Raw genomic sequence first — 23102 nt, forward strand, 5'->3', positions numbered from 1 at the left:
ACTTTAAACAACAACAACAAAGCTAAATGCTAACGATAAACCAATAAGAAAACAGAGCTCAATTTCAACAATTATGACCATTGTAAAATTTAGATTCGGCTCAATTTATTTTTAATTTCTGAAAAAAAAAAGTTTTTGACGGGCAAATATTTTTTGTGGTAAGAATTTTTCAGTGTTAACCTAAGATCATTGTCACTTAAATTTTTCACGGAACCTTAGATTTCTGGCAACTCGATAAATAACCATTGATTTAATTAAATTAAAAATCTAAAATTACTAAATTCAAAAAGAAACTTGGTAAGATCAGATATTTCGAAATGTTTTGAACGACTGAAAACTGTATTTGATAAAGACAGAATTAAAAATAAAATTGAAAATTCAGATGTTTTTTCTCATATTTTGCTACCCCCTTTGCGCATTTCCAGTACAAAACCCAAATGTTTGGCAATTTTTAAAATAAACGTTGAAATTGAAACAATACTTATTGTTAAGCATTCAGTTATTTTTAAAAGACTGATTATTTATGTTTTTCTTCTGAATCAATACAATGAGTGCTTCTATTTTTAAAGTAATTTTTCAGAAATTTATTGTTAAGTTTTTAGTCTTACTAAAACTATCAAGAATATGATTTCTGAACTTATTTTTAAATTTTGTTTGATAGTTGATTTTGATTTTTTTTTGTTAAATAATTTTTAGGCAAGAAATGCCTATTATATAAGGTTTTGGAAAAGTCGGGAATTTAAAACATGGATTTGAGTGGTCACCCTGAGAATAGCTTAATAAAGGAGAAAAGCTCGGAACTTAACCTCAAAGGTAAACAACCGAAAGAATTTTTTTGACAGGTGTCAGTTCCGGGACTTAGCATTTAAAATTATAATTTTGTTCCGGTTGTTCCGTTTCGCATGGACACAAATACGACCAAAAACACGGCAAGGACACGGCCACGGGAATGGCCAGGAACAGACACCTACACGGCCAGGGACACGAAAACGGCCAGAAGCATGGGCACGAACACGGGCTGGAGTCCGGACAAGGACACGGCCTAGAGCACGGCCACGGGAACGATCAGGAACAGGAACGTGGTCACGTGCACGTACACGAACACGGCCAGAAGCACGGACAAACACACGGGCACTAAGACGAAAAAAAAACTCGGATTATGACGTTTCGCGTAATCGGAAGCAAATTCAAATTCAAAAAAATGCTAAGTCCCGATTTGACACCTGTCAAACCACTCAAATGGCACTCACAAAATGAATACTGAGTTCTTTGAGTTCATTTGCTACGTCACGGTTTTCTTGCCTATTAAAGCGAAAAAAATGAATTTTGAAATACTTTATGAAAGTTGTAATTCATGATCAAAATGCTGATAGGCCGATTATACAAATCGGCTGAGAAATGGTATATTTCCCCTATAATTTGTTTTTTTTTTTGAAAAGGAAGATCTCCTTTGATTTTTCGGGCCGATTTTTGATTAGAATTTCAAATTTTTTTCCAGATTTTTAATTTTGAATTTTTTTATTCGAATGAAATTCTGTTGTCCATGCATGCCATGTGTCGTTTGAAGATATATTTTGCATTATTAGTTTTTTTCAAACTAGGCTCCAGTGTTTTAAATGAGTGAAAAACTATCATCTCACTCCTGCACCACGATATCTGAAACTATAGCGACCGTCATTATTGCTTGTGAGATCTTTTTCTTTATCTCGTAATTCCTAGCAAAGGCATTCTCTTTTTATCACTCCGCCTCTTTCCGTCGCCTACGCTTGCTCACCAAAGATTCTTTTGTTTTCTCAGGAAAGCGCAATGAAAGAACGTGGAAAAATTGGTTTAGTGGCGGCTTGTCTAATTTAGCTCTGATGAAGGGGGATGATTGTTAATGAAAGGAGTTAATGTTGGAGAATATCAAACGCGAGTGTGTGAACACAAAAAAACGATGTCGGCTATGATAGTATCAAGACGGAAAAAGAGCTGTGATGCTTGAGGCATTAGTAATTAGCGGCGATGGAAGAATCATCACCAAGAGACTATCTTTTGACGCTCATCAAGGGAATCTCTCTTGGGCACGAAAGATCAGTATGATGAAAACCGAAAAAAAAACATTATCAATTAAATTAATTTGGCAAACAATACAAATCACAAAAAATCTTCGACTGAATGATTATTTTTTTTCGAAATGTTCAGGAAAGAGTTTTTTTGCGATTATTCTATCCCAGGTGGCATGATAATTGTAGTCGCTGAGATCTGAAAGTTTGATATTTTTACAACCATGCAAAGCTCCATACAATTTTGCGAGCTGGTCATACAAAATACGAATAATTGTATCTTAAGTAAGGATGATCGATTTGGTGTCTTCAGAAAATTAAAGGTTTTTAGAGAAAATATTTACGCGGAAGAGAAAACCGATTTTTTTATTTGACATTTCATAACTAAAGGTGAAATTCCAAAAAAAAAAACTTATTTTAATCTTATCTTTTTTAGGATGGTGCAAAATCTTGTACCAGATTTACAACTTTTGAAAAAATGTGTTTTTAGGAAATAAAATCTGAAATATCTTCAAACAAAACTTCAAAAAATATGTGCTGAATTGGGATTTTGTTAGCTACGTTTCTCTATGAGCTTTTAGGTGTTGGGACCATCCATAAATCACGTGGTGTTTTTTTTTTGGAAATGTCGTGAACAATTGTCCATACAAAAAAAAAAAAATAAAATTGTATGAATCGTGGACAACCAAATTATGTTGAATTTTCTAGCTTCTTTAGTTCATATTTTTTGATAATATGGTAAGTTTCAAAGTATAAATACAAAAAAAAATCACAAAATACCGTATTTTTTGAAAGTCACATTTTTATAATTTGCAATACGGGTAACCAACGACTCGAAATTTTGCATGCATTTTCACTTGTTTTAGAGTGTTTTAAATGAAATACACAAATCTTCACAAAAAACCGTATTTTCTCGAAAATACCCATATTTTTATGATTCGCAATATGGGTAGCAAACGATTTGAAATTTTGCATGTATTTCAGCTGTTTTTGAGATTTTGGAATGAAATACTCGAATTTTCACAAAATACCGTATATTCTCGAAAATACTCAAAGTTTTATAATTCGCAAGTGATTCGAAATTGTTCATGTTTTTAAAACTATTTTTGAGATTTTTTGAATGAAATACTCGAATTTTTACAAAATACCGTATTTTCTACAAAATGCTCAAAGTTTAAGAATGTTGCATGTATTTTTAATGTTTTAGAGTTTTTTTTAATGAAATACTAAATTTTTTACTAAATACCGTATTTTCTACAAAAAAACTCAAATTTTATATATTTATTTTTTTTTTATTTTTGTTTTAACTGTTTTAGAGATTTTTGAATGAAATACTAAAATTTTAACAAAATACCGTATTTACTATAAATAAAATCAAATTTTATAGTTCGCAATATGGATTCGATTCGAAATTTTGTATGTATTATAACTGTTTTAGAGTTTTTTTTAAATGAAAACGCAGGTAAAATTTCGTATTGTATCAAACCATATTGCAAATCATGAGTATTTGAGTACTTTAAAAAAGTACGACATATTGTGAAAATTTAAGTATTTTATTTAGAAACTCTAAAACAGTTAAAATACATGCAAAATTTTGAATCGTTTGATACCCATATTGCGAATTATAAAAAAAATGAGTATTTTCGAAAAAAAACGCTTTTTTGTGAAAATTCCAGTGTTTCTTTCAATAAACTCTAAAACAGTTAAAATACATGCAAAATTTCGAATCGTTTGATACCCATATTACGAATTATAAAAATTTGAGTACCGTCATCAGGGGTGAGATTGAGTCATACAAAAATGCTGAAATTTGTTGAAATTTGACGGTACTGTAAAAAAACGGTATTTTGTGATATTTTTTAGTATTTATACTTTGAAATATTATCAAAAAAAAAAAAAAAAAATACTAAGGGGAAGCTTGAAAATCCAACATAATTTGATTGGTTTTAGTCCCGACGATAACGATTATCGTTATCGGTAGACGATAATATTATCGACGATAATATTATCGACGATAATATTATCGACGATAATTCTATCGATTAAAAACCTTGATTTTTTCAATCCTTCCCAAATCCTCAGGATTGTTTGGGCGTAGCCTTGAAGCACAGTGTGGAAATGTACGTTTTTACTGTTCTTAGATAGTTTTGTTTGTACCGGGAAACAATCAAATTGTCTGAAGACCCCTTTTTTCAGCGCGATGAAAATCGTATTTCCATCTAAATACCAGGATTTTTATAGCTAGAAGACTGTAAATTTAGGGTTTTTTAAGAATTCATAAAAAGTAATATAACCAATGCCATTTGAGGCAGACCCTTAACTGGAAGTGTTGATTCTCCACTGTTTTCAGGAGATAAGGGAGATTCTCCATGGTATCCCGGAAGATGTTTTGCTTATTGTTGGACGATTTTCTAGGAAAGGTAAATGGTTTTTTTGTGTGTTCTCTTTTCCTTTTTAGATACCATTTTATGTCCTGTACCTTCAGAGTATTATTCTGGTTAAAATATTAGCACCCAGAGTCAAGTCAACGAATCGAATCTTTACAAACCGAGATATATTTTGTATTGACGAGAAGGAGTCTCCTTAGGAGGTCTTCGATAAAATTTGAATATTTTAAACAGGTAGTTTATTTTAAGCCGTTTCAAATTGTTCAAATCCACTACACCCCCGACGTCGCGCCACTAAAAAACCCAATTCAATTATCAAGAAACACACTTGCTCCGTGTTTCACCAACACTGCCATAAAACCACTCGCGCAAAAAATAAAAGACAACAAAACAAAAACCCTTCTTACCTGATTGCTCGCCGTCTCCCGTCTCCTCGCACTCTTCAACCTGTTTCAACAGGTCCCCGCCGTCTTCGTTCTCCTCCTCCTCGGGTTCCATGCTCACGACCTGGACGGCGCCCACCACCACCACAGTCACCTCCACCTCCTCCGTCGCAATTTCCGGTTCGGCTGCCAGCGCGCTGGTTTTTTTTTGTTTTCGCTCGATGCAACTTGCAACAACTTGGAAGAAAGTGTCGACCTTTCCTAGGAGGACGGTTGTTCTAGCTCTTCATGGTTTGCTTCTTCTTTTTTTTCCTGCGATTGAATTAACCGATCTAAACTTGAACGTTGTCCTTTTACGATCACGAATCCGGCTTTGGACAAACCACACAATCTAATCTAGTTCAACGTGCACAAAAGAAACTTGATTTCTCGTAGTCGTCGTCGACCCACGACTTGAATCTCCACCCACGCTCGCGACACTCGCGAATGGCGCCTTGGCCACCTCCTCGTAATGCCAATCTGCCGTGTGGAGTGGTGCCAATAATAGAGTCCTCCACTGTCGAACACTATCTTTCTCCTCGTTAAATAATCATTTGTCACGAATCGTCCACTTGGGACCCACTTCTGATCTAAGAGTTGATTGCGTTCTTCGAATTCTAGCGAATTCCTTGCTCAACCAACGACGACGTCCAACTCGCGCTGCAACGGGTCAATCACTGCAAATGGGAAAGAAATCGAATTAGAGACACTACCGTACTGCCTTTTTAATTGAATTGCTCTGAATCTGTGAAGAAGTGGTCAGACTCGCGTGCTTACAGAATCAACGCTGCACGAAAAAAAAGCAAGAAAAATATCTCGCGAGGTGTCGTGCGCGTAGTTTTGCGTAATTGTCGCTTTACAATTTCAAAATATTAGCACTTGGCTTTGGTTGGTGCATCTAGTGCAGAGTTATCGCCGCTACTCTCGTACTGCTGGGTTATACACTAGTGTGGCTAGGTCTACCGCAAGCAAGTAAGCGAGCGGTACAACAAGTCTGGTGGTGACGGTTCGATGGTGTTGGTGTCGCCTTGCACGAACGAACGATCGCGACTTGGAAACTGAAAGATTAATGGTTTGTAGAATTCGAAGGTGCCTCCGAGAAAAAAAAAACTTTTCTGGTATGGCAATTCGGTGTTCTACTCAAACTCTTTCCAGTTCAACGAAACATCACTGCGATGAACACTGCGATGTAGGCCTGGCCGCTTAAATGTTTGTCGTAGGCGTAAACAATCTGCGACATCTAGTGTTTAGTAGCAGAACAAAACGTATGGCGACGATTGAAATATGCACTGTTTCAGGTTATGAATGAATCTTCATCCAACACAATTTTGGAAAATGGCATGTTTCGTTTATGTATTTAGCGATTCCTCGTCAAACCTGATCAAAAGTGCTCCGATTTTGCTCAAATTTGGCAAGGGAGTTCCTTGGTCAAACCCACGAAAAAATTTCAGTTATTTCAACGATTTTTGCAAAAAAAAAAAAAAAAACTACCTCTTTCAATAAATTATTTGGTTGCCATTTACACCAAAACTATTATTTTTTCAAATTTCTTTCGTCATTTTATAGGGCATGAGTTGCACTACAATGTCCTTTCATTAGATTTGACCAAATTTAAGAATATACGCAGAATCCAGGGCTGTCTCATTGTTCCCCACTCTTTTCAGCCCATGGGAAACAATGAGACACTTTGATTTTTCTTCATTAAACTATTCAAAATCCATGGCAATATTCCAAAACATGCATTGGAAGTCATTTTTGGCACATTTATCGAGATTTAATTTCATTTAACCAAACATACAAAGTTATTTGGTATAAATATATGAATTTTACAAAATTTAAATACTTTTAAGTACAACTTTTGTTAATCAAAGTTTCAAGTTGGTGAAATTGCTTTAAAATGTTCAAGGCAAGTCATCTGCAATGATACAACACAAAAACATGATGTTTTACTAGAAAAGTATTGATTTTCGTAAAGTGTCTTATTGTTCCCCAGCTGTCTCATTGTTCCTGCCAAGTGCGTCTACAATGAGACAGTTGAATAACTCTGGCTGTAGATGTCAGATCGATCTCATATTTTGGTCAATGTTAGAACACATAAAGAGAAATAAAACGCAACAAAAAGCTCATTAAAACATGCTGATGAAAAAAATACAAAAATCGTTGAAAGTTAAAAACCAAAAGTGTCTCATTGATGGCTACCCTACCCTACTTATTTTTTTACAAAATACATTTTTTTTCGAAACACTCTAATTTACTTAATTTGCAATATGTCTATTATATAAAGTGAATTTCGGTTTGCATTTTCCTTTTTATTAATGTTTTTTTTTGTAAAATACAAAAATCCATACAAAATATCGTATCATTCGAAAACACTAAAATTTTCAAAATATGCAATATAGGTATCGAGCTAAGCGGAATTTAGTTTGAATCATAAAAATTAGCTTCGTTCGACATCTATATTGCAAATAATGGATATTTGAATTTTAAAAAAATTACGAAATTTTGTAAAAAAAATCGGTGTTCAGAAAAATTGATAAAATGAAAATGAATTCTAAATTTTCCTTTGTTTGATATTGTAAATTATGAAATTGGTGAATTTTTGAAAAAAACACGTTTTTTTGTGAGAAAATGCTAATAAAGTTAAAAAAAACAACCTAAATGTCGCTTCATTTGATACCTATATTGTTTATCAAGAAAATTTTAGTGCTTTCGAAAAATACGGTAGTTTGTGAAAATTAGAGTATTAAAACAAAAAAAAACTAATAAAGTGAGAATGCAAACACATCTTTACTTCATTCAATTACCGTGATGCAAATTATGAAATTTTGAGTATTATCAAAAAAGTACGGTATTTTGTAAAATATTTTGAGTTTTTATGCTTTGAAACTTAGGCCGTTGCAAATATTTTTCAAAGTTATTGTCGTCCCCCCTCCCCCCTTCAAAATTGGTCCGAAAAATTAGGGGTCAAAAAAATATTTTTTTACAATAATATCAAAATTTCAGTGGAAATAGAAGTCTAATCAACTGAGAACAATCTTAAATGCCTTTTTCTGCATTCATATTCATATTTAACATGTTTGGACTCGTTTAAAAATATTTTGAACTTTGATAAAATTACAATGGACAGCACCGCAAAAAACTTTTTGATCAGAGTCAAGGGACATAAACTTTAAAAAATATTTGCAACGGCCTTACTACATTTTCAAAAAATATATTCTTGGTGAAATCATTAAAAATATTAACATGATGTGGTTAAATTAAGTCAATTTTGGAATGATTTTAAAAATTAGTAATCGTCCATTATTGTCGATAAGATTATCGCCGAAAGACTAATCGAAATAACGATATCGACAAAATATCGTATGGAATATTGTATGAAATTGTCCACGAGAGAGGGAAGGGTGGGGGGAGGGTCTGAGATTTCAAAAAAGTGTCCACGTGGTTTATGGATGGTCCCTACTAAACGACGGAATTTCAAAAAAAAAGTTTTTCAAAAATCTGAGAAAATTTCTGCACTCACTTTCAAATGCCAATACAGTTCAGACTCGATTTTCTGAAGGTCACTTATTTTCAACTTCTTCAACTTTATTTTGATTATCAAGCTTAACCCTCTACAACTCAACCCAGCTTCAAGAAGGGCTTCAAAAAAAAAAAAAAAAAAAAATTATGTGACGTAGCGGTCAGCTTTGGCTGTGTTTTTTTACTAATATTTCCTATATTTTGAATCGTAATTCGTAACACTTCCTATATTTTAGAAAAAAAGTATTCAGTAGGGTGACAAGAAAAAATAAAATTTTGGAAAATCGTAGGATACCCTTCTGGCTTAATTATTTAGGTAAAAACAAGTAACTGTGCCAATTTTAAGGGTTAAGGGTGGCTTTTTATCGTTGAGATTTGTATGAGAAAATTCGAAAAAATGTATGGCGAATAGCAAAAATTTCTAAATTTCACTAAAAGGTGGCGTTAAATGTGTCGGATCGTTGTCAAGTGTGAGCTTCTGTAAAATGTAAAATTTTATGACAAACAACTTTGTCGAAGACCGCATAGCGACCCGAGTTAACACTGACGAGTTATTAACAATTTTAAGAAGACGTTTTATTATGAAGAGATTATGCAATCATAATTAGTGAATTTGAATGAGAAAATAAAGAAATACTAAAAAAATGTTTTGTTCATGATTCGGTTATTCGAAGTCCCATAGAAACCTTCGGATATTTCAACTTTGGATAATCGAGTCTGGACTGTACCTCAAAAGTTAATGATCAGATTTTAAATGTCAAAAAAATCAATCGTGGAATTTTCTGAAACTACATTAAAATTTCAAAAGAGCCAAAACTTCAATATTACGCAGCCTTTTTGGAAACCTCATTTCGATGCGATCTTCACCAGCCTTTTCATTGTCCATGAAACTAAATATGTTTTGAAAGGTATTTTTTTTCGCTTCGCTTGGAGAGACGCAGACTGGATTTCGTCATTTCAATGAGTTGCCTGGGAATTGATCATTGGGAGTAGAACCAATTCCACCTAAACCAGATCATGACAGCCGTCCATTGTCGGTCGTTCCTTTCTCCAGCGAACACTAGGGACAAGGATAAGGGGAGTTGGATGACGGGAATTGTTGATTCACTACTAATTTAAGAGGATAGGGGAAAATCTCCACGGTATCCTAAAGTAAGTTTTGCTCGAGGCGAGTTGTAACGACTCTTCCAATTCTTAGATTCGACTGTATAAGTTCACGGTTAAGTGGATAGAAATTAAGCTTGAAAATTGAAGGACCGGCCGTGAAATGCTTATGTTGTTGTTGTTAATTCATTTATTTCTTGGTCATTCGCTGCCTTAATCAAATTCTCATGTCTTTTCAGAATTCAATGAGTCCAGAACACGTTTGAATATTTTCTCCTCTATATTTAATGCACCACTGTTGCACATGCAACAAGTCAATCCCACGGCCCGAACCAGACCTTCCTTATTAGTCCCCGTGTCGTTCCGTTTGCCTGTTTGTTTTGGTCGCGCGCACATGTCCTACCGCCGCCACGGCACCAATCTCGCCAAACTAAACCCAGAGAGTTGTGTATTTTGTATTTATATTTTGCATTCTTGCGGGTCCGCTGCTGCTGGTCGTGGACATCGGTGGTGGAGCTCACAAAAACACAAACAGATCTTGGTGGAGATCGTGTGCCGCATTGCAGCGAATGATCGATTGTAACACGCACACCAGCGATGGTTTTTTTGAGGGGGCTTTTTAATGGGTTAGTTGGAGTTACTTTTTCTTACTTTTGTTGAATTCTTTGCAGAAATCAAGAGTAATTGAATGGGCCTATTTGAAGGGGATCTCTAGAAGGTATTTTGGGTTCAAATAAACATTTTTGCGATTTTTTGGCATAGCAAAGCGAAAGTAGACCAAGGTTAGGACTTACCTTTGTATTATAAGTTGTTGCTCTATTCAAATGGACAAAACAAAGCCATTGTTTACGGCTTCATGGTCGAAAACTTTCTGTACGTTGACCTCAAAACAGTTTTAAGTCTTCAGCAAACATCGGCTACTAATCTTTAATCATTTAAATTACTACATAATATTATTACTAAATCCACCAACACATTTAAACCGATCGGCTAAGTTATGTCACAGATTTTCCTCTGCCTTTGCTACAAACTGAATTAGTGCAAACTTTCAAAACTTGCCTTCACTAAACCCACTTCAATTTCACGACAAATCTCGTCACATTTTCACCCGCCCCAGAAAACAACCATCAACCCACCAAGCTGACCTTGACTGATGGTTTTACGCACTTTGAACTTCGGGTTTGGCACCCTCGCGACGTTTTTCGCCGGAAAATTGCGTTTTTCCACACGGAGCAGCACGCCGGACGATGGACGACAGACGAAAATATGCGACTTTACGACGAGGAGCCGACCACGGAACAAAGTGTGCGTGTTTTGCTTTTGCTTTTGAAAGCGAGTTTGACGTTTGCGGGGAAGCGAGCGATGCCAGAAATGGTTTTGATTGTGTGGAAAGATCTGTGCAAAGAAGGTGGAAATTATGCAAGAATGTTCTGTAGAGTTTTTCGAAAGAAGGCATTTGACGCCAACTTTTGAAATCTGCCGTTTTTGCTTTGAAAAGGCCCAATAGAGAATTTGCAGCAAAGCTAAAAGACACGTGTCGCCACCTATGAACAAATAGCGTAAACCTATGATTTTTAGAAAAAATGTGTTTTTTCCTTCCTAATCAACATTTTTATAAAACTTATGCCGGATTCGGATGAGAAAAATTATTTCCAACAATTTGGTGTATAACTTTCCAATATTTGTTTGATTTTTCTATGAGAAAACTGTAAATTTAGAAAAAGATAGTAATCTGGACTATTTGGCAAGAAAGTCTGTCAAAAATCAATAAAAATTGTTGAATATACGTTAACACATCTGTTATCAACTATATAACTGGTTATTTCCTTGATATATACAGGGAAACTCATTTTTTCGTGTTCAAAAACATGTTTTTTAAAGAAAAAGGTCACAATTTTTTGCGCGCCCAAAATTTGATGTTCATTATTTTAAAGCAAAAAATTTTTCTCGTCTTTTGCAATCAGTTTCATTAAGATTGATGCAGGGAATCATGAGAAATAAGCGATTTTGTTCTTCAATCTAGCTGAAAGGAATACGATTTTTGGCAAGTAACCTCATTTTGGCGCCACCTACATTTGAAACACAGTCGTGCTGCAAAACCTCAATAAATCATTTATTTATTGCCGTTCAAGAGCCAAACGACAGGCGACACCTAGTGTTGAGTAGCAGAACAGAGCGAAGAATGTCGATTGAAATTTCCGCCCTTTGAGGTTATGTATGCGAATTCTGTTTTGTTAAATTCCAGCGTTGAGAACAACTTTTGAGCAAAAAATCGAGCTGATACTTTGTTAACTTTTGATGCTTTATCAATTTTAACAATATTATTTTTTCAAAATTATTTTTTTTTCAATTTTTTTTATTGCGTTAATTTATAGAGGGCAAAGAGTTAACAATCGTACTACTTGAATTTTTTCTCAAAAGTTGTTCTATGAGCTGTAAATTCAATTTTAAGTTTGCATTCCTATGTAACCGAACAGCGAAAATTTGAATCGTCATTCTTTGATGCTTTGCGCCACCTGTCGGAATTTTTGAGCTTTTGATCGCGAATTGCTTTTGTCTGTTTTTGAATATGTACCTCTAGTCAGCTACATAGGGAAATGAAATGTTCTGGGAGAAATTTCAAACACCCAAAGTCATTCAAATTTAAGGTTGAAAAACTTGTAATTTTTCTTTGGTGCTGGCACCAGACAACTACCAGATTATTATCAACAACAGTTTTACAATACTTATAATTGTTATAAGTCTCGTTTTTTGCCAAAATTATTTTAAATTGATTCCAACCTTGTTCTTGCATGATCTTGTTGCTCGATTGGAACCCCGATCTGACAGTTCGATTGGAACCCTGAGAGTGACATTTCGCCTCTCCATATAGGCTCTCTACAAAAAACAAATGTAGAAATACAAAGCGAAAGCGTATGGACATTTTTTTAAATTTCAGACGCCCCCTCCCTCCTTGTGGACAATCATTCACACACAAAAACATCCCGAAAATCGGATACCGACATCAGTTTTTATCCATATAAAAATTGTGACTTTCTGATTGTTTTGGCGTCTTTAGAAAAGTTGTAGAAGAAAACAATTTTGTTTTAAGCGGTATACGCACTTCGGAAGAAACCAGTCAAGAAAAAAATCAAATGGGCAGCAGCGGCAGCGCAAGCAAGTCAGAGAGGGTGAAGAAAAGCCCCAAGAAATCGCTCCCTCTCCTTTGTTCTGCTGTTCGTAAAGCTGTTTCTTGACCCCTTTCCTTCCGATCTGCATACAGTCATCCCACATATTCGGAACACTCACAAATTCGGAACACTTTTGTAATAATTTGTCAATATCTAACAAAATGCATCTTTTCTGGAGACCCTACCATTTTTAGGACCTTTATTTGGACATTCTTTTGCTATTTCACTAATAAAAGTAGTACTTTTTAAACAAAAAACTGTATTTCAAGACGATTTTATTCCGAGCAGCAAAACACTGCCTCCAAATTGCCTGTTCCATAATTGTGGGATGTTATTGTGCCTCCCACAATTGTGGAACACCTGAATTTAACTGATATTTTCACAAAAAAAGTTATCAGACCATTCATATAACATAACTAAGCTTGAGTTTCGTTGGTTTCAGTGTGTGAAGTCATTATTTTGTAAAACTTATGTACTCATGGAGAGAACCAAAGTTTGTTTACATCCGTAAGAAAAAAGTGTTCCGAATTTGTGGATTTCGTGGGTCAATGTTTTTCTTTCAAAATTTGATATAAAACGTTAAAATTTTCAGTCGGTCAATACATCAATCGAAAGATCTCAAGAAAAGCTTTCTCATGAAGATAAAAGCAAATCATTATGTTCAACTATCGATTTTCTATGATTTTTCGAACATTGGCCGATCTGTAAACCGTTCCGAATATGTGGGATGACTGTACTAGCTTTTACATATTTTAGGAAACCAAAAGTGACAAATTTTTGAGATTATCAGACATAGATTTAAAAAAATCACAGTTTGGTAATTTGAGAAAAATCATGAATTAGCAAAAAACTTAAATGTTGTCGACAAACTTAAAGTTGAATCAAATTTTTAATCAATATGTGTTTTTATTGTTTGATAAAATGAATCGCTTTCAAATAAAAGCAATTTAAGCCACATTTAAGGTAAATTTAATGTGAAAATTAGTTTATTTTTGACTTTTTTTAATTTTATTCCTGTTCTTGACACTTTAGAAGCCGTAAACCAGTTGCTGCGATATTGCATTGTAAATGAATTGTAAATAAGAAAAATGAATTTTATTTAAATAATATCAAAATAAACCTTTATTGTTCGATTAACGATACCTCGGTACCATTGACAACATTATTCTCATTTTTATGCTTTGCAATAATATTTTTCAATATCAATCCAGACAAAAAATAACATTTTTGCCATTCCGTCATAAAATTATAACCTTTTCAAGTAATTCTTTTCTCTACCAAAAATAACAGAATCGAATAGTAACACTTTTTAAAACAAAAGGTGAAAAGTTCTATTTTTCAGCACGGAAATGAACGCTTAAAATTTAAACGATTCATTGAATAATACATGGACATTTGACTTATTTATTATTCTGTAAAAAGGCTGTTTTTCTAATTGCAAAAAAAAGTGTTGCATGGAAGTCGATGCAAAAATTGATTTTTTCATCACTTGTCGTATTTATCCAACTCGGTGAACCTCTTTGGGTAAATGTACGACTCGTGCTGAAAAATCCTCTTTTTGCAACTTGTTGCTTAACCCTCTAACGCCCAGAGCTGTTTGCTTATCGTAAAAATAGTAAATGGCTTAATTTTGTTACACTAATGCAGGAAATACTTTACTTTGACTCACAAACATCGAATTGGGGCAAAAAAGTAGAATTTGAAGTGGTGCACCAGAGCACCATCAGGAAGATGAGCCACTTTTTTTTAAACCACAAAATCTCGTATTCTTCAAATCTATTGGTTCATTTGTTTGAAAACGCTTCGAAATGTGTTAAAAACTACTTATTCTTTGCTGTAAGACTATATTTCTGAAGTATTAACTACAAATTCTAAATTCTCTGCATTTTCTGGTTTCTTTGATTGCCTCATTCAAAACCCACAAACAACCATTTTCATGAAAAATGAGGAAAATAATAAAACTATCGGTCTAATAACAATGTTTTGTCTTGTTTATGAATAGTCAAAACGTTTATAAACTTTTGTTTTGATAAAAATAAGCTATATCTGTAATTCAGAAAAAAGTGCTCCTGAATATTTAGTTGCTCATATGCCTAGGTGGTGCTCTGGTGCACCAAATGAAAAAAAGGTTGAAAAACACTTAAAACCGGTCCAAACTCACAATGTTATTCACATGGGTTCTTGTCCAAGGTTCAAATGATAGCAAAACATTTTTTGTTTCATAAAATTTTGTGTTTGATAATTTTTACGGGCTTTCGAAAACAGGTCTTATTTATTTCCCTAAAATTGGCCCATTTTTGTTTACATTCCACACTATAACTTTGCTTGTGCTTAACCAAATTTGATGAAATTTGGGTAGATGTTAGTATACATTCTACATGAACACCTGCAACTTAAAGCACCATGAAAAGTTGTGTCAGTTCCGAGATATTTGAGTTCACAGTTTTGGTGCTCTGGAGTAACCATAGGCGGGAGAGGGTCAAAATAATTTTTTTTTTCTTAAATAGTGTCTCCTCCTTGTTTTTCTTTTAAAATCAGAAAATGATTAAATACTAACGAAACTATTGGCACTACGCCCCCCGGGGCATGGCCTTCCTCTAACGTGGGATTTCTGCTCAAGCGCCTCTGACGAGACAGGAGAAACTGGGACCGACGTTTTACTTCACCATCCGATAGAAGCTCAATGGATAAGGCGGGAATCGAACCCGCGTCTCATAGCATCATCGGTAGGGTTAGTGAAATTTCACGATTTCGCGGACAGCGTGAAATCCGCGAAATTTGGCTCTTTCCGCGAAATTCCGTGAAATTTTAAGTTTGTGTGAAAATGTAACGATTTTTCTCAAAATATTTAATCAAATTCAAAACGGACAAAAATAACTTTATGAACTACTGTAGAATTAAGCGAGTGAATACCCTGGTTTAATTACTAATATAGGGTTAGTAATTTTTTACCATTTCGTGAAATTTATCAACTTTCTCAAATGCTTTTTTTTAATAACAACAACAACTTAATAAATATTTCATCCAAAAAGACAATTTCATTAAATATTATTAGTTTTCAATTAAAAAGCTTGAATATACATGTATGTCAAGTTGCTCGAACCATTTGAAGAAATATTCAGTATTTGAGTTTTTTTAAACTAACTAAATTTAGTAATATTTTCATTCGCTGTTTCAAAAATTTTACTTCTATTTTATTTCAATGGTTTTGATTTGGAAGAAATTAAAAGAATTAAGCTTCGTTTAACTGAAAATAAAACGAAGAGTATTTTTTATCTTTGGAATCATATTTTAAAAACATATCAAATTTTCATTTTGGGCCTGTTTAATTTTAACACTATTTGTTTATTTGGGTAGATTATTCCAGTGAAAGTTAAAAAGTATTACTTTTTGATTTCAATTCTCATTTAGAATTTTAATTTGAATTTTGTTAAAAATGATATTATTTTTGCAAATTGTTAAATTTAGTTTTTGAAAAGTGAGCTGAAACCCTTAAAAAATATGTTTAATGTGCTAAATGTAGCAGAAAATTTAAATTATTTTACTCATTTTGACCGTAGAAGATTGTTAAATCTTGCTTTGATATTAAATTCAATAAAATGTAAAATGATATAACAGAAGCAAATTAGCGAAAACATTTAAGCTTTATTAGTCGAATATTAAAAGAGCAGTTCAGTAAATGAGAATACGCGTGCCCTACATTTTGTTTCAAAATATGTGTATAGTCCATTCCTAAACCAGGAGGATTTTTTTTTTAAATTAGGAGAATTTTTTTGTTTTGCATTCAAATTAAATGAAGATTTTTTTTAGTTTATTGAAGAATAATATATAATGAAGCATAAAGAGTAGTTTCTGTGATTTAAACATAGGTTTTTCAGAGTCATTTGAACATTTTCAAAGTTCCGCGAAATTTGCGTGAAATTTGGTGTTTTGAACTTGTGGTCCCCGTGAAATTTGCAATTTTCGAGCGTGAAAAATCACTAAGCCTAATCATCGGGATCGGCAGCCGAAGCCGCTACCCCTGCGCCACGAGACCCACGATTGATTAAATACTAATGTAAACCAAAAAAAAAAATTAAAAACCCTGTAAAATCAATTCAGAATCCTTTTAAAATGTTTGCTTCCCAATTCAAATCAAATTTCACAATTTAATTTTTCCCAGAATCAGCGATGGAATAATCATCATTTAAAGAAAATCTTTGGACGTTCATCAAAAGAAAAAATCCGAAGGGAGCATGGCTCTCCTCTCTAGCGCACGAAAGTTCGGTAAAAGGAATTTAAAAAAAAACATCATCTTGATTATTCGGCGGAACATTTTTTTCACTACTACACTTGCATGTGTAACGTCATAAGTCGAAAAATGAACTGTCACTTTTTGTAGATGGGCAAGTGTAAAAAAGCAAAATAAATAATTTTGAGTGGTACTAACAAGGAACTCCTCAAAAAATCATCACCAGATTTATTTTTTAGAGAAGTTCGGGAGCAATTTTCTTTTGCGTGATTTGCCTCCTCTCTCTTTCGGACCTTTTTGCCACTTGAATAAGGTATTTGAAACTTGTACAAGCCCAATGTTGTCAATATTACTGATATGTGGTAGTGTTGATATCAAGCCGAGCATAAACTGAATCAAAATATTCGGCTATACAATTATACTATGAAATCATTATGGTTTGACATAAACTACAATGATGAAATGTTTTTAAACAAACATAACTTTAGATTTCAAAAAATCATCAAAGTTTCACAATTTCGTGCATCTACATGCTGCGCAAGCATGTGTGCAACATCGATGGGTTGGCCTTCGGTGCTGCCACCTCCCGTTCACTAGCGGCATAATTTTGTCATGCGACAAAAAAGTGTTGCACGCAGTGGGTCGTGCACAAACTACTCGTTTATTTAGTTTTTCGAGATTATTTTCAGGGTTTGATATTTTTAAAATTGTTTTGTTGTTTCATTTATAAAATAGGGTGATGCTTTACTTCTATTTGGATAGGACGTTAAAGTAAATAATCTAATACAGTTTTTCAATTGGCTTTAGTACTAGCCTAATGTTGGTATATCAGCTGTTCGCCTTCGATGTCCTCTCGGATCGCATCAACTCCCCGCAGATTCGCGATGAAATCAACGTGTACAGACCAGTGCAACAGCGAGGTTGACGAGGTGTCCTACGAGTTCTCACCTGTCAATGTTTTGTATGGTTTTATTTTTAAATTTATTTTAAGGTATTCAGTCTGTGCGATTAATTCCAAGACGGTGTAACGGTTACGCTATTTCGAGATTTTTCTAAACCACTACACAAGCTAATCCGTTTATTTCCTTACCATGCAGCAACGTTTACTTTCAAGGTGAACCTAAATTATCTCACACACTCCAAAACACGATTTGAAATTCAAAAAAGTCAGTACCAGATATTGCAGGTCGCCACGAGAGTTCAACGTGTGAGAATTGCGTTTGAATTGTATGCTTAAAGTTATCTTTTCGTGAACAAAAGGAAGGAACCTAAGATGCCTTATCTGGGCTTAAGCTGTTTTCATGAAAATGAAACAAACGAAGCTGTCAACTGGTCTGATTTCTCTGAAAAAGCTCTCCGCAACCGCTTACTAGCCCTTTTGTATGGTGATTTAGTTCGGCTAAAAAGTGCTTTGATAATAGGATGAATTCGGTATTAAAACTCGTTTAAATGATTAGAATGTTCAAATTTAAATTGTTTAGAAAATAATAGGGGTTTTCCATAAGTTACGTTTGAATGTTTGATTTTCCTAAATGATGATTTTTTTCTTTTTTACATAAATTACTCAGTATAAGAGAAGCAAAAGGTTACACCTGCACGATACATTTTTCCATGTCGTGTTCGTTAAATTGCAAATGTGGAACCCGGTTAACCAAACCAAAAAGTGCAACATTTGTGCATTTCATGTGGTTCAGCCCAGGCAAGGTGGTAATTTCGAAAACGACAGCTAAAAAAAAGCCTCACAATATCCAACTTTAGTGTTAATTGGCGTCTTTTCAAAGCATTTTGACCGCGTGTTCGCGCAGTACCTAACCTTGAATTTGAGATGTTGACGTTTTCATGACCCGCCGTGGTCGTTGAAGTCGCAGGAAATACAATTTCTTCGCCACCCAGCCAAATGAAGGCATTGTATGCCAATTTTTTTCGGGGTGGCCGGAAAGAGGGGTCTTTTTCGAAAAAATAAAGCGAAAAAACATTGGCAGTGGTGAACCATTTCCCACGGTTTTGAGAGAAGAACAAAAAAGATGATCAAAAGTGGTTGACGCGTTTTTCGCATTTATGCTATCTGTCATGGCGTGCGCGACAGGGTCGTAAATTCGAGAGAAGATCGCACGATCGCATCGAGATGAACTTTAGACGGATTTTGGCACCTTCCTGCACCGGATATTTGATTGTTTGGAGAACAAATTCCCGAAATTAGGGGAAATTCTCGTATGTTTGGCAGGTTAAGCTCTCGCTCCTAACTCCATCCAATTTGCTGATTTTCACTATTTAAACAACTAATTTTGCAAAACTTTTGATAGAAACTTGCTTGCTCACTTCTTATTGAGCTATTTATCACTCGATTTCAGTTGAAAACGCTTTTAATTAGCTTTAATTGAATGTCAAAGTTCTGACCTGCCAACATTAGAGGCACGCTGGAATTAGATGCTGTTCCCCTACTTGAAGAGATTCCGATTATAGCTAGTTCCCATCCTTCAAATGTTGATTTAGAAAATATTTTGGGAAATGAAAATATTAAAAACTTAAATCTAAAAACTAAAACAATTTAATCCACAAAACCTATGAATAATCGAGTCAACCTGCAAGTCCATCAATACAAAACAAAGTCTCGTTCAGCGTTCAGTTCCATGCACGCAGAAAAATGTTTTGTAGAATCAGCCTGTACGAGGTTTGAATCAACAAAATTTTTGTTGAATATAATCAACGCCGATTTTGCGTTGAAACAAACCTTCATTTTCTCAATTCCACAAAAGTCTTTTGTTGTTTCAAAAAAGCTGCTTTGACATTTAGCGTTGATTCAACAAAAATAATGATTTTCAAATCAACAAAACGTTTTGTTGATTCAAATATGCCTTATTTTTCTGCGTGTGTAAATCCTCATTCCCGGCCGGAGACAATGGCCCCATTTCCCTCATTTGTTTTTACGCGCAAACCATTCGGAATATGTCACGCACCGATATCAGTTACACGGCAACCCGCCAGTGCCTGTGCGTTGTCCTCGCGTACCGTTCCGCCGATAGAAATTCAAATCCGCCGCAAGTCTGTACTGGGGGGGTTCGACCTTCTCAATGCTGACAGCCAACCAGGTTGAACGCTTCGCATACCTTCTTTCCAAAGCGTCGTCGTCGCAGTCATTGCACAAAATTACACCTCAAACGACGACTCCACGGCACGGAGCTTTACGTGTTCATTATTACGTGATCCGGATCGTAACCGCGTCGACGAAGGCATCAAAAGCGGCCGAAAGGGGGTGCCAAAAATTGGCCCCGAAACGGTTCGAGATCGAATCGCAAGCGCATCACCGTTTGGCTACGACGAGGTCAATCCCGGCGAGTGAAAGTTCGGCGAAATTTGCGGGGGTCCGACACTGCGTTTGACAGGCGGTTACCTCTAAGGCTTTGTTTACGTTGGTGCGCCAGAATGCAACCAATGAGAATAATGGTAAAGGTAAGCTTTTGTCAGACGCAAGGGTGGGGATCAGTTAGAATTTCCCAATACTTTCGCAATACGTAACTGAATATCCTCTTACCGTTTATAAAATCTATTTTAAAATGCGTTTAACTCACCATAGACATTAGAACTAACGATAAGTTACTTTTTACTGTCACATTCTCTTAGTGTCATGATTTTCAAACCTGACCTGATTTTTAATAATATTATTAGCAAAATGAACATTGATTGCAACCTAAAAATAAACTTAAAACCTCAAAATTGAAGTCTCTGTCACAGATTTTCATCGGTTACGCTCTCACATCATGCCTGGTGGAACTAACGATGGCAATTTTTAGCCGGTGCATCACCTTAAAATATGATAATCACCACCAGCAGCAGTGCTTTCTGCCATCGCGCACGGTTGGTGCACCAAACATGACGTCACACGCACACAGTCGGAACAATAGTAAATCTGTGGCTTATTTTGTGACTATACGCGTTTGCTTTCTTCCGCACACCGCGGAACCTGAAGCAAACATGTTTTGAGGAAGCCATTTGACAGTTGTTGCACAACCGTATTTGAAGACCGCAAAGTGTAAACTGTCTGTCAAATCTTAAAAATCTCAAATCTTTAAAATATATGTTTGAGTATATTGAATTCGATTGGGTTGAAAAAGAAAATTTATTATACATTTTGCAATGTTTGAAAATCTTCTGGAATCAATAAAAATGGAAAAAAATTACTTCAAAGATCGGATTTTATTTTAATCTTTTTTGAAATACTTAAATTTGTTTGTATCTGCCTTTTAACGTTATTGTAATATTTTGATAACTTAACGGCAATTTTTTTTTTTTATTTTGAGGTTGTGCTTAAATCAATCACAATCCACTGTAGTGCGTCCATCCCGGTAATTCCCGGGACAACATTCCCGGGATTTTTCCAAAACCGGAATTCCCTAATCCAGGTTTTTTTTGGAAATAGATGAACAATTCAATACTAAGTAATCAATAATATTTTAAAGCAGTAAAGTTTGTATTTGGCATATATCAGCATTACTTTGGCTTATTAAGGAAAATTATCAAAATTTTAGTTTACCGATTCGCAAAATGCCCAGCGTTTTAAATATTTTCTTTTTTATTCAATAAAATAAAAAAATGGTGTATATTCACGTTTTTTAATGATCTAAAATTTGAAAAAAAAAATATCATATTCATTTTTTTTTCATCAAACACCAGCATCTTGGCCAAATCAGGACAAATGCCATTTTTTCGAATAGTGTTTTGATTTTTTTTTTATTGATTTCGGTTAAAACAGGAATAGAACCTCGATTTTCCCACTGTAGTGACTTAAACATTATTTTTAAAATATGTGTTTTATAAAACACATGCAATTCTAAACTTATCTCAAATTTTACATGACTGGTACCATTTTATTTGTTGTTGTTTCTTGTTATTTTTTAACATTTTCAAATAGATGTTTTGAGCTTTTCTAATCATTTCATATAAAAAAATATAAATATGAGAGACTTTTTTTTAACTTCAATCATAATGGATTAAACATTGTGGTTTATTTAAAATCCAAGGCGCAGTAAAGAATAATTTATTTTTATTTTTAAGCTATAACAAAACTGCTGTTCTTGTTTTGATTGAAATGTAGATTATCACAAATTAATGGTATTGATGATAAGCTTAAAAACAAAACAAATATAATGAAAAGCATAGATTTTATGACTGTTCTAAAAATTACCCGGGATCCAGGATTCAAAAAACAAAATTTTCCGTTTCCCGGAATATTCTAACCCCGGGAAAATTAGACTTCCTAATCCACTGTGATTTAATTTAACAAATAAATTTCTTTTGTTTATTTTTTTTAATAGAATAGCTTGAAAATAAAAAAAAATGTATTAGGAAAGGAAGTAAAGAAAACCTGTCAATTGAAATTTTAGATTAGTTTAAAATGGGTTGATTCGACCCAGATGCCGGCAACTAATATTATATGTATTGTTTCATGCTCAAGTTTGGATGTGGGTCATTTCAGGTCAACTGAGCACACTTTTGGACACGACCTTCTCCGATTTGAACCAAACTTGAAGGGAACGTTCATCTATCGGTAGTTAATAGAAATCCCAAGTTTGGTGCTGATTGGACTATCCCTCTATTTTTGACACCGCCCTCTTTTTTGACGATTTTATGAAAAACTTTTTTTCTTTTAATCATAATTTTGCAACTATTTGAGGAAAAGACTTTCTACAGGTTGATTTTATAGAAAATTGTCCAAGGAATTCGATAAAAATAAAATGTCAACCCTTAAATGCCCCATTATATTATATTTTAACGTTTTAAGTATTAAAATTCAGTTTTGAACAATTCTTTATATTTTTATTTGTTTTATTTTATCATCATCGTGTTCCTCGGGTAATTTTACATAATAATCTATGTAGACCTCAAACTAAAATGAACTATTGGCGAGATACAGCGATTTTACTGAAAAAAAATTTGATTTTGCGCTGCACTCTGTCCTATGAATTCAATTCCGGAATAAGCTTCTCACATATAAAAACCGACCTATGCGGGATTCATCCCGTTTCTGTTGAAAAGTACACCATGTACTTCCGAGTGCTGCGTAAAATCGAACTTTTCCCAGTAAAATCGCTGTATCTTGCCAATAGTTTGAATGTTTGAAAATTGAAAAAAAAAAAAACATGGCAATTGTATTCGTTATGTCTTAAGCTAGTGATTTTACATGTTTAAAATAATGAAATTTCACGGCATGTCAATGGAGCACCCGC

The 23102-nt window shown here is 34.3% G+C and overlaps 1 protein-coding gene across 1 annotated transcript in view; it reads right to left on the reverse strand.

Annotated features, from left to right (window-relative positions):
• LOC6040734 (mitogen-activated protein kinase kinase kinase 15) overlaps window positions 1-10799 on the reverse strand; it is a 57508-nt gene extending 46709 nt beyond the window's left edge. Inside the window, 2 exon segments of the mRNA XM_038251533.1 lie at window positions 4840-5531; window positions 10272-10799. Coding sequence (XP_038107461.1) covers window positions 4840-4930 — 91 coding nt within the window. The 5' untranslated portion in view covers window positions 4931-5531; window positions 10272-10799.
• Between the last annotated feature and the right edge of the window lie 12303 nt (window positions 10800-23102).

Source organism: Culex quinquefasciatus, chromosome 1, assembly GCF_015732765.1.
Source record: "Culex quinquefasciatus strain JHB chromosome 1, VPISU_Cqui_1.0_pri_paternal, whole genome shotgun sequence".
NCBI classification, from domain to species: Eukaryota; Metazoa; Arthropoda; class Insecta; order Diptera; family Culicidae; genus Culex; species Culex quinquefasciatus.